At 44.3% G+C, this 17,733-nt stretch overlaps 1 protein-coding gene across 1 annotated transcript; it reads right to left on the minus strand.

The window, feature by feature from the left end:
• Nucleotides 1-4,934: 4,934 nt before the first annotated feature.
• On the minus strand, nt 4,935-17,102 carry Rexo2 (RNA exonuclease 2). Its single transcript, XM_057768604.1, has 7 exons — nt 16,858-17,102; nt 15,841-15,924; nt 12,129-12,206; nt 11,366-11,477; nt 9,909-10,017; nt 8,178-8,231; nt 4,935-5,380 (listed from the first exon to the last, which is right to left on the minus strand). Exons 1-7 carry the CDS (start codon nt 17,002-17,004, stop codon nt 5,251-5,253), a joined length of 714 nt encoding a protein of 237 aa, XP_057624587.1. The 5' UTR covers nt 17,005-17,102; the 3' UTR covers nt 4,935-5,250.
• Nucleotides 17,103-17,733: the final 631 nt, after the last annotated feature.

Consider the following 17,733-nt stretch of genomic DNA (forward strand, 5'->3'; position numbering starts at 1 on the left):
CTTTTCTATGACAGGGCTTTAGACAGACATCCTAGACATAAACAGACCTTTAAGTCCCAAACTCCAAAATGGGGACTGACAGGTACAATTACATCTGTATTTTTTTTTAAAGTACAATGAACAAAAAGGGCACAATAGGAATTTTCACAAAATCACATTCATCCCATTTAAAGTACCTGTTCTTCCTTTCTGAACTTCCATCCACACTTTGGGTTTGAAAATTCATCTGTGAAATGGTGGTGACAGCAGACAGTGTTTGTACAGCCTTCTTTGACAAAGTAGAGGCTGCAAAGATTATTCAAATGCTGCACAGTTTTTACCTCCGAGAAAATCCAAAGCTGCATAAAGCAAATGCTGAAGAGGAATGGGGTTTTCTAGGAAGCAGTAACCCTGGGGCAGTAACAGAAGGGCACCTACATCTCTGGAAACTTGCAGCTTCCTGGTCTGCTCAGGTGCCCTTCAGTGCCACTGCCTGTGCTTCCCAGCTCTTTCCGTGTTGCTGGTTCTGAATTATGCACACAAAAATGATTGACCATCATGTGACCCTATTTCACAGAGCTTAAAAACAGGAAAATACAGACTTGGATAACCAAGTATCTTTGAACCTCTAAGATAAAAAGAAATGCATAGAAAAAAACGATTGAACGAAATACTACTAAAAGAGGGGAAAGCATAAGACATGGAGATGGAAAAGGGCTTAGTGGGTCGGAGTGCTTACTGTGTATGCAAGAGTGTGGCCATGTGAGCGACTGCCATCATCACTGGGAGAGGTACAAACAGGAAGATCTCTGGGGCATGGCTGACTGCTAGGTTCGGTGAGAGATCCTGTATCAAGGGAAGAAGGCAGAGAGTGATTGATAAAGCAGGGCGGTGGCTGACTTCCACGGGCCTCTGCACATATTCATGGGGCACCAGCACACACAAGTGTGCGTGCACCCACACCCACACATTTTAAAAGATATCTCATATTACACATGTCCGTAACTAGATAATTCCACATAATTTGGTTTTTTATTTCATTTTATTTTGCTTTTGTTTTGCTTTTGAAACAGGATGTTTCTCTATGCAATAGTGCTAGCTGTCCTGGAACTTGCTCTGTAGACCAGGCTGGCCTCGAACTCACAGAGATCCACCTGCCTCTGCCTCCCATGTGCTGGGATTAAAGGCATGCGTCACCACTGTCTGGCTATTCCATATAATTTGTAAATTACGTAAACAGAATTCATCTAGACTCTCCAATACACACAACTCAGAAGCATCTCCTTTTCCACCTCACTAGGTGAAGAGGTTGGACCCTCTTGAAAAATGGGGTTCTGCTAACCATCCCTCATCTTGTTAACAAAAATATCCTTAGACCACTTTGGCAATGACAGAACAGCAAGCAGCACCCTTGTCCCAACTTGCCTGCTTCCTGCTCCTGATGAAGAGCCAAGAGGATGCACTTTTCCTAAGCACACAGGCCAGGGTACCCATGGTGAGCTCCTGCAAGCTACATACTGGTCCTAAGATAGGATCAGTCTGAAAACGATTCATAGTGAATTATGCATGTTGGATGTGAGCAAGTGTGATAAAATTGCTGATCCACAACAATAAAAACATATTCAGAGGGTTATACAACCCAAGTCATGTTTTGTGTCCTGGAACAGGGAGTTTGTTCATTTGCACAAGGACACTGTTTCTGCTCCATGCTCAAGCTGCCCGTTTTCTAGCACGTGTTCCCCTAGAGACGCCCTTGTTTACTGTATCCTAAATTACCAACCCATGTGCAAAACTAAGCTCACTAAATTACCCTGACAACTAAGCCATGTCTCATGTCCTCCACGTTCAACTTGCCATGCTGAATCAACCTCTTTTCTAGTGGGATGCAGACAAACCCTTACCTCTGCAGGGCTTTGGGTGCTGATCACCCTTTACTTGACAGCAGATGCTCAACCAGAGAGGATCTCTTCGCTTACATTTTTACCAGGCTCTCTTTGTTTTTAAATGGGACACACACACACAAACAACAACAAATAAAAAACTCGATAGGTTTTGCTTAAATATCTGCAATTCAATCTTCATAACAGATGCTCAACCCATAGCAATAAATACATAGCCTAACTGCCTTTGCCCTCATCATCAGATACGGAACATAATGGCTTTTGCCATCATCAATCTGCTGCATATGGCTTAATGTAGCAGTGACCAATTTTCTACTGTCTCTACTGCTTTTTAACTTTCCAAAACGCAAAGCTATGTGGGTGAGCCTGGGACACTTATGCACAACCACAAGGCGATCAATGCTTTTGGTTTGACTAGTTATTACTTTTGTCCTTTACAGCGCGCATATATAACAAGTCCAGTTTTGTTGGGCCTGGTGACTGACCTACACCTTTAACCCCAGCATTTGGGAGGTAGACAAAGGCAGATCTCTGTGAGTTCAAGGCCAGCCTGGTCTACATGGTAAGTTTCAAGACAGCCAAGGCTATACAGCAAAACCCTGTCTTAAAAAACAAAACAAAACAAAGATTAGTTTCTGTCTGCATTTGTCAGATTTTGTCTGGTTGGTTTTATTTCTGAACAGATGTACTGTTTTGTAAATGAGAGCGCTCGGGCATCTTCTCTCTATGAAGACACTGCTGAGGGAAAGGGGGTTTTTCTTGCCACACAGTACAGTGGCTGGAATGCTAAAGGAGATTATCACTTGCTGCTGTCACCTCCCGATTCTTCTGCTGGGGACGTACACCTAGTCACCCCAGGAATATGGCTTGCAGTATAATCACCATGCAGACAGAACTACCAGTGAGAGGCCCCAAGAGGAGCAGCCTCTGCGAGGCACACATGCTGATGGGTTTTTGAGCTGACGCTATGTTTAAACCAATTTGTGCTGCAGTTCATGTTACAGAAATTACTTCACAGCTTCAGGAACCCCCTAAGAGACCCAAAGTGCCAGCGCTATCCATAGAACTCCTTAGTTTCTAGGCAGAGTGAAAGATAATGAAGTAGTCATGGAGCCGTCTCGTCTCCACGCGGACTCGCACCAGACCAGGATGCCAGTCACTCATTCTACTGGATGTCATACGGGCAGGCCTCATTTCAGCATGACCGTGAAGATACAGAACAGGGGACTAGGTCAGGAAAGCACCCATTTGTGTGACAAAGACTTAATGCCGGAGGGTTTTATCTTTGCTTTTAACTTAATGTTATAGCTCAAACAGTTAAAACTGATGGGGATACCAGTCGGTCACTGCGGGTGGAGAAACCCCGTTTGCATCACTAGTGTCTGGTTCCTGGCATCCTGGCACTTACTCTTGCATTAGAATCTGTGGCATTTCTGAGGAATAAAGGAACAGCAGAGACCATGTAGCAAATTTTAGGTGGAACACGAAGACTCCCTCAACAGTACCAGGGAGCTGTTGTTATGGGCACAGAGCGTGGCCCTCCCCGCCACAGCATTCAGCTTCAGTCTAACAACTCGTGAGTCACGTGTCGTTATCACGTGACATCACTCTCCCTCTACAAACACGGAAACTGAGGTTCGGGTACCTGAACTTGCCGGTACAGTAGGAACTTCAAGAGACAGAAGGCCTATTCCTAAACATACTACCTGATCTGGCCTTCCAAAGCATGGATGTTGGCATATGCCATGTCAGAGAACAGAAATGACACAGGTCACATACAGCTGTGGACTTTTCATCTAGTCCAGTGGTTCTCAACCTTACTAACGCTGTGACCCTTTAATACAGTTCCTCCTGTTGTGGTGACCCCCAACCACAAAATTATTTCCATTGCTACTTCATAACTGTAATTTTGCTACTGTTATGAATCATAACATACATATCTGATATGCAGGATATCTGATATGCCACCCCTGTGAAAGGGTCCTTCAATCCCCAAAAGGGGTCACAACCCACAGGTTGAGAACTGTTGATCTAGTCAAATTCTCACGTGTGTCTATGTACAGTGACCTCAAAATCCAGAAAAGAGCACTGGATCCCATGGAGCTGGATTTACTGGTGGTTGTGAGCTACCCAACAAGAGTGTTAGAAGCCAAACTCAGGTCCTCTGCAAGGAAAGAGTGCATCGTTCATTGCTGAGCCATGTCTCAAGCCCCTTTCTTGATTCAAACATTTTTTATTTGTAGATTTATGTGTGTGTTTGCCTGGACGCGTATCTGTGCCTCACGTGCATCCTGTACCCACGGGAGCCAGAAAAGGGTGTCAGATTCCTTGCTCCCGGAGTTAGAAATGGTTGTGAGCCACCATACGCGTGCTGAGAATCAAGCCAGGTCCTCTAGAAGAGCAGCCAATGCTCTTAAGCACTGATCCATCTCTCCAGCCCTTCAAACTTATATTAGATATGAGACCATCATAAAAGTCTCTCTTTCCAGTGGTTCTCAGTGGGAGGCAGGGCACTTGTAGGCCTTTAGGAACTGTTTGTCAGAATGAGGTGTCCAAAGAAACTAGGCCATTTCTACAGGTACCCCTACTGCCCTCACTAGCAAAAACTATTTCAGTCCTGTGGTCCTGAAATTGGGACAAGCTAAATTGGGAAGTTAACATATTTACACTGAAATCCCCCTTGGCTGCTAACCTAAGGCCACAGGCTAGCTTTGGTCTATAGACGTGACAGGGTGACTACCTTGTACGTATTTTCCAGCCCATAAAGTCTCAGGACTGCTACAGAACCCTGCATGCTTACCTGGATTTCTTAACATAGTGGAGAGCAGTCTGTCCCAGAGCTGTTAATTGGATAATGATGAGCCCAAATCCTCTCACAACCCAGCCCCTCACCCAACTCTTGATGTGTAAAGCATCAGAGAGTACGTTCACTTCCTGTTTGAAACACACAACTTAATCCAACCGCGTTTTGAGATTTACGCCTTAGCCATACTACTTAAAAAAAACATCTTTCCCCTTGACCAAATTACTAAAGAACAGATGGTACAGAAAGGGTTGCATTTCAATAGAACTAGCTTTATTTATTATTCATTTCTCAAACAAAAAGAATGGCCTATAAGCAAAGGCAGATGTGAACTGAGGGAGGGGTGTGGCCTGAAGCTTACAAAGGAGTTGCTGTGTCATAATGGGAACAGCAGGTTAGAAGAAACAAATCGTGATGTCTTGTCTGCTTGAGGCATCTGGAGATTCAAAGTTAACTGGAAACGTGTGTTTTTCTTTAGAAAAGGTGCTCTGCCGAGTCATCAGCAGGAGAGAGACACGAAGGGGGCTTCTGGAGAACTAGGTGGGCCGTGCAGCTGGGGAGCTGGCATCAACTCACAGTCTTCTCATTTTCCCCGTTTTCTATAATTTTCCTCTTCTTTTCGTCTGTCTTTCTCTTGAAGATGTTATTCCGGTAAAACTGAAGCTCTTTGATGCTTTCACTAATGTCATCAAGTGCCCTACGAGCAAACACACCACACTGAAAAAAAAAGTCCCAAGCCCTAGAGATGAAAATCATGGCTTCTTATGAGCAACCTCAGAACCATTTAGTGTGTGCGCCACAGCGGGTACGGAAAGGAGCAGAAAGAAGCACCACCCTAGTGGCACTAAGTCACTGGTGCTGGTGTTGGCTTTATGTTTTAAATGTAGGAGATTAAAAATCCCCACTATTCAGAGGACTATGATGTGTCTGAGGTGGAGGGTATCTCAGGTTCAAATGATTTTAGGAAGAAGTTAACCATTTCCTTTCTGAGGTTTTTAATATGTACATGGATTCCTAGGAAGAACCTAGATATGTTCTACTACACATATCCTATCTCTGCAACGTAACCAAGCACATTCACGGAATACTTACCAGCAGCCCACGAACCAGAGTCTGGGAAACACTATGGAAAACTTCGGGGTGTCCCTGAACAGAATATACTGAGTCTCGGCAGCTCATGACTCAGCCATCCTAATGAAGGCCAATTATCAGACTATCAGAGGGTACCTAGTCATAAAGGGGGTTCTGCCTCCTCTCTAGGCTGATGTGTGCTATGACTGTGGCAGCCTGCCTCCACCTAACGTGCTTCCCTGACATGCTGTTTCTCCGCTGTTGAAACCTGAGAAGTCAGGTAACCAAGATTATGAAAATGGTGCACAAGTAAATCTCTACACTGTGGTAGGCTCAGGGCCTCTTCCAGAGAATTAATTCAGTGTATGCCCATCAGTGCTGAGGTGGGTTTTAAGCTATTCATTTCCACGACAAAGGCAATAATCCACTTTCTTCATAAATCATATAGGTATGATAGAGGATTGAAACTCAAAAATATAGTCTTCTACCCCTAGCTGAAAAGCTATTGGCAAGTGATGGCTGCTGGGGTGGGGGTCATTTTTCCTCATGGCAGGGCCACTCATATTCTGGTGGATGACACCACATCCATGCGTGAGCAGGCAGCACTAACTGAACTCAGTGGGTTATACAAAAAAACAACAAAAAAACATTAAAAAAAAAAAAAGGAAAATGAGTGTGGTAGTGTACACTCTGCACTCAGGAGGTTGAGGCTAGCCTGGTCTAAACAGCAAATTCCTGGATAGCCTGGGTTATACTGAGAGACCTTGTCTCAACCCCAAATGTGTACACACACACACACACACACACACACACTCAAATCATAAAACTAGGAGGGGACCTTTCAAAGGAGAAGGGAAATGGGGATGAAGTGATGCTTAGAAGGGTGGGAATTAGGGGTAGATATGATCGAGATGGTAAATATGCATGGTACTGTCAAAAATAATTTTGAAATATCATTTTGAGATATACATACATACATATATCCCCTCTAGTTAACAATACATTTTTCACACACTATGTGTATATGAATTTGTAGGTCAGAGGTCAACCAAGGATGACACCCTTGAAGTTGCCAACCCACTCTTGAGACAGGGTCCCTCATTGGCCTGCAGCTTACCAACTAGGCTAGAGTGGCCGGCCATGGAATGCTAGGGATTCTTTCTCTGCCTCTTCAGATCTGAGGGCAGTGTGCACCACCCAGCACGTCACTGTGGGTTCTGGGGATGGAATCTAGGTAGCTGTGCTTCTTCTGGTGAACCAGGTGCTTTACCACCTGAAGCATAATCTCTTATCACAATACTGAACCCAGAAACAGATCAGAATTCTCAAAGCATTTTTAGGACCTGCCGTGTGGCAAAGCTGGGCCCAATCTTGGCCTAAGTTTACATATAGTCATGAGCTATGCCATCTTGCGTGAACAGCCACATTTCTTAGTAGAAAAGTCTAGTGTATCACGGAGGCAAGTCTTCTTCAGATCTACTTAGGGGTATGATGATGAACAATGTAGCTGACCGTCAGCTTCCTAAACTGAAAAGGAGCTGGTGAGATGGGGCAGTATGTAAAGACAGATACCTCTGCCAAGCCTGATGACCCAAGTTCCACACCAATGACCAACTATTAAAATCACCTCTGTATCTTCACCCATGCACCATATCCGCACATACACGTGTGCGCATGTGCACACACACAAGTAATGTAAAAAGAAAACTAGTAAGATCTGAAAAAGTCTAAACTCCAAAAAATTCCAAACCTCCATTGTTTCTGATAAAGTATCTGAGACCTGACGTAGTACACTATCATTTGGGGACGCCCCCTGTGAACACAACAGAAGGCGATTCTAGCTCAGGGGCTGACCTTTCTGGGATGCCTCAAACTGTACACTAGACCAGTATTCAATGTTATCGACTAAGTAAATCAGTAAACCAAATGCTTCCTTTGTCCTCAGCAGTCAGCTTTTCTTTCTAAATGGCTCCAAAATGTAAAAGAAACAGTGTGGGCCTGAGGTTGCAAGCACAGACACACCCAAAAAGCAATGTATGTAGGTAGGACAATGGCCTGATACAAAGTTTACAGTGTCCTGACTTCAGATGGCCACACACCTGCATCCTCTTGAAGAAGAGAGCTAATAGTGCTAGTTTCTACAAAGGTCACAAATTGCGTCCTCTTACTTCCAAACCAAGTTTTAAGATTGTAACAGATTATATGACTCAAAACAATGCCCCCTCCAAAACAAAACCCTGCCAAAGAACAACCATGCTGAGAACACAATCTAGAAGCCTAGCCAGATTCTTGGGACTATTACCGTAGGAAAGCTATCTTTCCACGATGCTATTTTGCCCAATAAAGAATAGAAAAGAGAGGTTATTATTTAAGTCAGGACTGGGGTTAAGTGTGTGCCAGCCCTCAGAAAGTCCCAATCTTACCTGTGCGAAGCAGCCTTCTTCGGTGCAAATTCATAATCCTCTGGATACCAGCGTCTATACACAGTAAAAATTATAAACTCTCAAAGGAAGCCGTCTCAAGCACACTGAGCAATCACCTTCAAGTCATCTGTCTACTGGCTTTTGTTTGTCTGAGACAGGGTCTCTGGTAGCCCAGGTTGCCCTCCTGGTCCTCCTGCCTCCACCTCCAGAGGACCACGATCACAGGCACCTCGCTTGGTTTGAGGTGCTGAGGATTCAAACCCAGGGCTTCCCACAGACTAAGGAAGGCTCCACCTAAGCTATACCCCAAACCTCTTCCAGTCATTAACACTGGAAAAAAAGGCTTCTCCTCTCTTTACACTAGAAACTCTTTAAACAAGTCTGTCAATATAGAGGACTCCTAAGTCTCTAAACAACAACCCCGCTCTCGCCATAACTTCTGTCCTACGTATCTAACTGCCTGCTGGGCATCTCCACCTGACCCACCAGACACTTCTAATTTAATACACAGAAGACCACACATCCTCCCCTCCCACCCTCAAATGCAGCCCTTACTCTTAGTCGCTCCTTTTAGGAACAGGTCCACCATCTACCTAAGCTGCTTCAGCCAGAAATGTCAACCCCTTTCTCTGGCTTCTCTTTCCTCACTCCTCATCCAAGAACCAAGCATCACGGCTGCTGATCTTGGCAAATGTTTTATCCGTTCCCAGTACCCAACGGCCATTTTCCTCACTTGTTTTTCAGTTCCTGAGATGATACCCGACCCCTTTCTTCCCACCGCTTTCCTTGCCACTTTTTAAGCGGCACAATTCGATTTTTCTCACCCTTCCGTTAACGCTTTCTCAAAGGAACTGCGTTCCTTATTAGACGAAATCAAACATCTTGAGCAGGCCCACAAGCCCTTTATGGTCCAGCCTTGGTCTTACCTCACCTTCGCCAATCTCAAGCTTTCCACTTCAACATTAACAAATAATCTATAATTTTTTGAACATACATCTTTTTTCTTTTCTTTCTTTCTTTCTTTCTTTTTTTTTTTTTTAAGGGACAGGATCTCATATAGCCCAGGCTGGCTTCCTGATTTCCTGATCCCCCTGCCTCCATCTTCCCCAGGGCTGGAATAACAGGTGTGCCCTAAAACATTCCTGTGTATGCACTGCTGGGGGCTCCAAGTCAGAACTTCCTGCACGCTAGGCAAAGGCTCTAACTGTGTTACATCCCAGCATCCCTGTGCCTTCAATTCCTTAGCATCCTCCTATCTCTGCTTGCGTTCAGGAATGCTCTCTTCTCATTCAAACCTCTGTCAGTCTCACTGAAAAGGCTGTATACAGGATAAAACTCTCTGACTCCCCGCTTTCTTCCAACACGCTGAGCTCTCCCCGGCCCCCATATTCTGCATGCACACTCCCATCACACAAGCCACCAGGCAGTTTATTTTTAGGGTGTTTTTTACACCTCTGTCAACTCACTAGACTGAGCGACTCAAGGGCTTTTCATCTCTATGTTCCCAGTGGGCAGGCCAATGACAAAGGTTTAACGGCATCTGTGTGGAAAGCTTCTGACATTTCTCCCATGCCTCACCGCTCCGAATAAATAAGAACCCGTACAAATGAGACTGGGACGAGGAAGACACACGCCCACTCAGCACCCTCGAGTCTATTCAACTATTTCGTACAAATTCTCCATTAAAACATGCTACAGGAGGCAGTAGAACATCCTTCACAGGGCCCTTACCTGCACAGCTCTTTAACAGTGCTCACATCAATTATCCTATAATGAAGATGTTTCATGAACTGGGGCATGTATTTGTCAAGAAACTTCTTATCTGCATGAACTGAATTCCCTAGAAAGACACGAAGCATACCGCATCTGCGCGTTTCTAACAGTGTACAGCATGACATAAACATTCATCGATCACATTTAAGAGGGAACTTAATTTTTTTTCTTCAAACAGTTCCTAAAAACCGATGTCGCCATCAAATCTGAGTACTTCCGATTAGGTTACAAATATGGATTCCCCAGCAGGTCATCAGTCTAGCTCACAAACTCAGAAGCGGCCTCTCCTGGGCAGAATGACCGTCTAGCATTCCATGAACTTAAAGCGTTTAAATCTGTCACTTTTCAAGTTTATACCGGATGTGCAAACTTGTTCCCAGTGTCACGAAATCCACACTACTAACACTAAAAATTTAACTGAATTATATAGTAGATAAGCCTTTATTTTACATTCCAATATTTTTGACAAATCATATCCATATTCATGTTTTCATACAGTGATTTATATTATAAACACTGGATTTTAAACGAGAACTTTAAAATAGACATCAGCCGCATCGGCTAAGGGGAAAAACTGATACAATATATGATCTCACATATAATGCCCAAACTTTTCTTTGTATTTCAAGTGTTAAGTTACAGTCTCAGTCTACATACACAAGTGCAAACATGCCCTCCCAGAACATTCCCTTTCCTCTGACAACCAACCCTTTAAAAAGCCTCGCGTAACAGACCTGGTCTCTTTAAGATCAATGTCACAGGGGTGAGGCAGGGGTTCGGGGAGATAGGTCAATGACTTTAGATTAACCAACTAGAGACAAAATAGCCAAATAAAATATATATGAGCAGTGACTAAATTTCGGTTCAAAAACAGACACTTTAGGGTGCTTCAAATGTAGGCTGGGTACCACGGATATCCTTAAATGGTGCTAATAATTTCCAATGCAACAAAAATACCGTGTTACATGAGAAAATGTCCTTACTCTTAGGAGCTGCTTGAGGGGGACTCTGGGAAGGAAGTATCACAAAGCAGCCTGCGGTTTATTTTCAAATGTCCAAAAGCAGCAAAATAAATAAATAAATAAATAAATAAATAAATAAATAAATAAATAAATGAAAACCAACGTGACAAAGGTTAACGATGACAAGATCCAACTTTTCTGTGCATTTGGAAGTTTTTTCCAGAATAAAAATATGGGGGGAGTTTTGGCTGAGTTCGTCTGTGTTTCCCACAGCTCAGATCAAGCTCCAGGCCATTTCACCAACACACAAAAGTGAGATGTGTACTCCAAACCAGGGTGGGTGGAAGGCAAGGATGGCCTCAGCTGGGCTCTCCGGAACTCTGGAGCTCCCTGGCCTCTTGAACCACTATTATAGAGGACTATCTACAAGACAGACATAGGACTGGATTTTACCTGCAAGTGGACAGAGCCCCGGGGGAGTCTGCTGTCGTACAAAGGACAGAAACTCATATTCTGCCTGCTGCAATGTAATTGTACTCTCCTTCACTGCCTTGGTAAGACCAGACTGCAAGAGAGAATCCCCAGCCCCACCAGAAACACATAAAGTCAGTTTTCAAAAGCATCCGGAAATGAAACTTCACTTCTTAAAATGGGCAGATATAACCACAGCTGGACCGGTTTGGGGAGGAGGGGGCTCAAGATTGAACTGAAACTGCCATATTCACACAGTGCTGTTTCTTAAAGACTCCAAACCAAATTAAGGTGTGTTCCTGATTGCCAATATCACTCCCACACAGTCAGAAAAGATGGCGCTCAGAGTCCAAGGCTGGAATCTCTGACAGCTAAGAGAGCAGCAAAGATGGCGCTCAGAGTCCAAGGCTGGATTCTCTGACAGCTAAGAGAGCGGCAGTCCCCTTCTCTGTGGGTCGAGGTCTAACCTTATCCATAAGACTGACTTGAGTAACACTTGAAATTCCGCAATGCGTTCGCGACAGACTGAATGTAGAAGAGAGAAAAAGAGGACATTCAGGAGAAGGTGATCTCGAGAGGTCCCAAAGATGAAAAGTGAACGAGCAAGCAGCTGCCCTGGCTTGCCAGGCCATCTTCCTCTAACCCTTTCATAACACCATCCACCAAGGGCACAGGATTCAGATGTGGGAGCAACAAGCTTGTGACCGATCCCCAAAGCAGCACTCTTGTTATTTGGTAATGTTACCTTCCCATGATGCTCCTTGCACCAATCTGACATGCTGTCCAGCAACTCATCTGGCTGTTTGATAATCAGGTTGGGACCCTGTGGGTGGGAAAAGCCATTAGTCATCAGGAAATTCAACAGAGGCTGGGCATGGTGATGCACACCTTTAATCACTACAATGGGGAGGCTGAGACAGAAACGGATCTCCTTGACTTTGAGGCCGCTGGGTCTACAGGACAGGTTCTAAGCCTGCCAGAGCTACATAAGAATCAATGGAAATAACCCTACTTTCAAATTGTATTTATTTATGGGTGTATTAGGGAGAGGGGTGTATATGCACAAGCATATGGGGTCAGAGGGCAATCTTGGGTGTGGTTCCTCAGGAGCCGTCCACCGAGGGACCTGCGGCTTGCCAATTATTTCCACCTTCCTGGAACTGGGATTACAGATGTGCACCACCAGGCTGGCTTCTTACACAGGGGTGAGGATCTAACTCGGGGTACTCTGCTTTTACAGCAAGCACTTTCCCGACTAAGCTGTTACCCCAACAACATCCTTTCTTTTTTAAATACATATTGATAACTGCATACAAAATATGAAGAAAATACAGACACTTTGGAGAGGCTAGAACTGCGGAAGAGAATGAAATAGACAACAGATTGCTATATATGTACTGGGAATCAAGTTATATTCTGTAGTTCTAGTTTGATATTTAAAAAGCTAATGTTTTTAAAGACATAACTAATATCTGAAGAAAAAAATGGTCCTCAACTTCTTAGTTCCATTTACAAATTTATTTAAATTAAAAAAGTCTTTAAAGATCTCGTTCTAGTTATGTACATGTGTGTATCAGTACATGTGTGCTGGTGTCCTTGGAGGCCAGGGAGCACAGCACCCCTGGAGCTGGAGTTATAAGCTGTGAGCTGCCCAAAAGGGATGCTGGGACTGAACTCAGGTCCTCTGTAAGAGTAGTACATTGCTTTAACTGCTGAGCTATCTCTCTGGCCCTTAAATTTTATCTGCACACCACACACACACACACACATACACACACATACACACACACACACACACACACACACACGTAACAGAATCATCGTGGAGGTCAAAGAACAACTTGTGGGAGACAGTTCTTTCCTTCTACCGGTTGAGTTCTGAAATCAAATTCAGGTCATCAGTCTTGGTCACAAGCGCCTTTACCCACTGAGCCAGCTTGCCAGCCCTCTAGTGCACTCCAGAGTCTAACGGGGAGCCTGACCAGTAGAACTAAGCTACTCACTCCTCAAAAGACAAAGGTCATAAGAAAGTCTAGCTTTCCTCATCAGGTCGTAACAGAATGCAAGAAATTACAGGCAACTTATGTGAACTCTGCAGAAGACTATCTGCTACTTAATGCAAGGAATTATGACCAGTAAGGTAGCAAAAATGGATTTCAATTGCTTTGAGGAATTCAAGTTTAATCAACACAGCTTGTCTCCTTTTTTAAAATTTTTATTGAGTTTTTATTTATTTCTATGCAAGAATATAAGTGTAACACACACACGTGTGTGCGCGTGCGTGCGTGCGTGCGTGCGTGTGTGTGTGTAAGTCAGAGGACAGGAGTTGGTCCTCTCCTTCCACCATGTGGTTCCTAAGGATTGAACTCACTTCATTAGGACCGGAAGCAAGCAAGGGCCCCCGCTGAGCTTCTATAGTTGAAATTCAACAGCTAGTCTAAAATAGGCCTACTATCTGAAACTAAATTTTAGCCAAATACAAAAACAGATGTTGATAATCTTGGTAGAGAAACAAAACATATATTTAAAAAAAACAAAGTACAGAAAAGACATACTACAAATCTACTGACTTCTTCTAGACTGCCCTTTGGCAACCTAAGACATCCAATTAAGTTTGCAAAACAGGATGCTTCTAGCAGCAAAAACACAAAACAAAATCCAAAAACCAGAAAAAAAAAAATCACGTTCCTCAGACCTTGCATGAGAATAAAACACACATACACTTTCCACATAACTGACATCTCTTAAGTATTTTCCTTATCCTCATCTGACTTAAGCCACTAAACAAATCCTCTATTCATGAGCAACTGTATGGACACACACCCAAAGTTCCCCCAGGGTACAGATCAACCAACTGATGCATTAAATCATATTTTGGGTCATCAAAGAATTTAAAAGAAAAATACTTCTTTGGCCAAGGCTAAGCAGAGCTGGTAAAATAACAACACTTGACTGTTTATCATCGGTCAGCTGCAAGCCAAAAAGATAAACAAGTCAACCTACAGGTCAGTGCTTGATTCAATTACTTCTAAGTTTTAAAGAAATTGTTATAAGAAACAATCTCGGGTTCTCTTCCAGATGTTAGATAGGTCTGATGCTACTACAAGACAGGGATTCATCTCAAATGTCCCTTTTTCGTTCTTGTCATTGTTTTGAGACAGTCTCCCTGTGTGGCCCTGGCTGACCTGACACTCACTCTGTAGAGGAGCCTGACCACAAACTCACAGAGATCTGCCTGCTTCTGCCTTATCAAGTGTGTGACATCATGCCCAGCTAAGAACACCTTATCTCCTCTGCCTACCCAGGGAATAAAAAGTCCTAACTAGGTTTAGGAGATGTCTATCGCTCCAGCATCCATCCAGTCTATCTCCTGAGAACGTGTTATTAATAAGACTCCCCTTTCCGCAGCATCCCTGCTCTCTATGGGTTTGGTTGTTGTTCTGTTTGTTGTTCAGCTTTATCCTATATGTATGTATGTCTGGTGGGGGTAACCATGGAGGCCAGAAAAGGGCTGTTAAGTTCTTTGGAGCTGGAGTTATGGGTGCTTGTAAGATACCTGATATAGGAAGGTACTGGGACCCAAATTCAGAAGTGTCTAGAAGTGCATCAACAATGGTCTAGGACCCTAACACAGACATGCAGGAAGCACACATCCAGCTGAAAAGGCAACCAGCCATCTGGAACAATGGATGTTGTCTGTGAGAATTCAGCCAACTCAGACCTAACGTCATCTGTCTGTAAGGCATCTGTAAGGAACGTATATGGATTTTTTTTCCTGATTCCTAGTATAAAAACTACTTACATGTACAGACATTGCATAGGCATTATACAGGAAGAATGGCAACAGGCAATCTAGAGGTGATTCAAAGTACTCATTAGGTAAAGGATGTAGGCACATGAGACTTTGGTTCCCACAGAGGAATTCTGGAACGGAGCTCCTATGGAGCAGCGATGGGATGACTATATATGGAATTAAAATCAAAGCTATGATATAAAGATGGAAAACTCTGGAAAAGGTTACCAAACCTGACAGGACCACAGCTGGCTGGACTATTGGTTAGGTGCACTTGAGAATGCAGGGATTTAGAGAGCAGTTTAATCAGCTTCCCCAATACCTCGCTAAGTCCCCCAAATTTCTGTAACCCAGTGTCTTCAGGTATAAAATGAGCATCGTTAACAGAACCTACTGATAGCCATAAGAACCTTCAGGACTATTTAGCCCTCAGAAGAAAAAGATAGCTTTGTTTCTATGAATTTTAACTGAAAAATTAATCCGGTTATGAGGGAGATTGGTTCTACTTCAATGTCGGTCCAGGTACCAATTCTAACATGTTATGGCAGACTTTAATCAACATAGACCTCAATCCACTAAATTTTTCAATCGGAGTGGAAGAAGCCATCTTTAGATTCCCAATGCCCTTTAAGTGATGTGAATGTATTTACACGGCATCACCTACTTCAGCCAAAATGTTAAGATCAGAGTCGGTTATCAGACAGGCCATCTCAATAATCTGATCCTTCTCAATGTCCAATCCTGTCATCTGCAAAATAAAAATAAATAAGAAATAAAATAAAAGCGTATAACACATGAAATCATTTTTTTGTAAACCTCTTCTGCCCAAGTTTAATAGAGGTTCCTTTGTGCGAACCCCGCTTACATTCTAGGATCGGCAATGACTGACCCCTGGGCAGTATGGAGGTACTAAGTTCTGAGCACTCAGAAACTGCAACAGACACTATAAACAGTGAGCTAGAGCTATTGACAAACGTGTGTTTGTCCTGGGAACAGCCGCAAGGTAAACAAGATAGACACAACAGTCGATTACAGAAAAGTGAGCTCACTAACATTATCTATCTGAAGTTTATGAAAGTTTCCATATTTGTTCCTATTTGTTCCAACATCTGATCTTTCAGCATAATCTAACGTAAAAAGTTAACAACTAAACTTTTTGTAAGGAGAAAAGTGGGACTCGAGGCACGCCCAGGTATGAATGTGTTAAAACTAAAAAGGGTTCTGTTCCCAGTGCACTTTGAGTAACTTGAATCTTCAACTGGGGCCTCAATTTTCTCTTTTATGGAATGAGGGGTAGGGCTGAGTCATCTCCTGAGTACCAACTAGCTTAAGCAACCTAGTTTTTTAAGGCTGGGAAGTGGGGGCGGGGGGGGGGCGCTCAGAGTCACTGTCCTCACCCCTACCCTTGATCCTGAGCCCAGAGACACTAGAGCTTTAGGCAAATTCACACCTGGGTGGAGGTCGAGGCTGTGGAGAAGGAAGACACACGGATGGCTCCACCCAGATGGAAAGAAACCTCACAGTTCAACGCAGTCCCAGAACCGCGCAGAACTCCTGGCTCGGGCTCCCGGTGCTGTGCTCACCTGCCTCACCTGACACCCGAACCCCCGCCGCCTCCTGGAACAGGTGGGTCCTTCGGTCCCTTGCTCGCCTCCCCGCACCCCCAGCCGGACTCGCTCACCTCTAGGTCCACCCAGACCATCCGCTGAGCCATGCTCTCCCCTGCCGCCATGGCTGCGCCACCTTCGCTGACACCTCGAGCCTCGAACTGCCCGTGCCTGCCACCCACGCCCCGCAACAGCCTGGAGCCCAGGGATACGCCTAGCATCACCCGGCACGAGCCGCCACGGCCCCAGCCCCGCCGGCCCAACGCGCGCAGGCGCCACAGTCGCTAAACGTCGCAAACCCACGGGGAGGTGCCGGGAGAAGACTACAAGCTCCGACATGCTGTGCGCCGACTCGCCCTCCACAGCTATGCTTGGCTGCCGAAAGGGCTGGTGGGAGTGGGAGTCCTTGGTCCAGCCGCCAGCTCCCCTCCCCCGCCACGTGTTTTCGGATGTTACGGGACTCGCTTGTATTTCATAACTAAAGTTTGTCTGTTTCCAGGAGTTATCACTCCTTAGTTTTTATTAGTTCTGAGCCGCGGAGTTGAAAAGGTTTTACTTGGAAAAAGAATCTGATTATCTGTTTAAGAATTTTTTTTAAATGCATCTTTCCCTTATTGCTACCTCCCCCCGCCACTTTTTTTTACCTGCCCCTCCCTTCCACGTATTGACTATATTTCTTATTTACTTGGAATCCGAGAATGACGTGCTATTTTGAGCTACAAAGCCAAATCCGCCATCATCGTTTAGAAGTCCTTAAATGGGCTCTTGTCTGAAAGATGACTTTGCACATATCAGGTGTTCCATAAATGTTCCTTTCCCGTCATTGGCAGAAGCCTTGTCTCATATTCCAGGTTGCCGAAACGTGTGGACTGTGTTTCGGTTGTTAGATCCTATACTACTCCACTTTTAAACTTCTCAAATTATGCCCTTGTATGATTTTTGCAGCCGAC

Source organism: Chionomys nivalis, chromosome 4, assembly GCF_950005125.1.
Source record: "Chionomys nivalis chromosome 4, mChiNiv1.1, whole genome shotgun sequence".
In the NCBI taxonomy this organism is placed as follows: Eukaryota; Metazoa; Chordata; class Mammalia; order Rodentia; family Cricetidae; genus Chionomys; species Chionomys nivalis.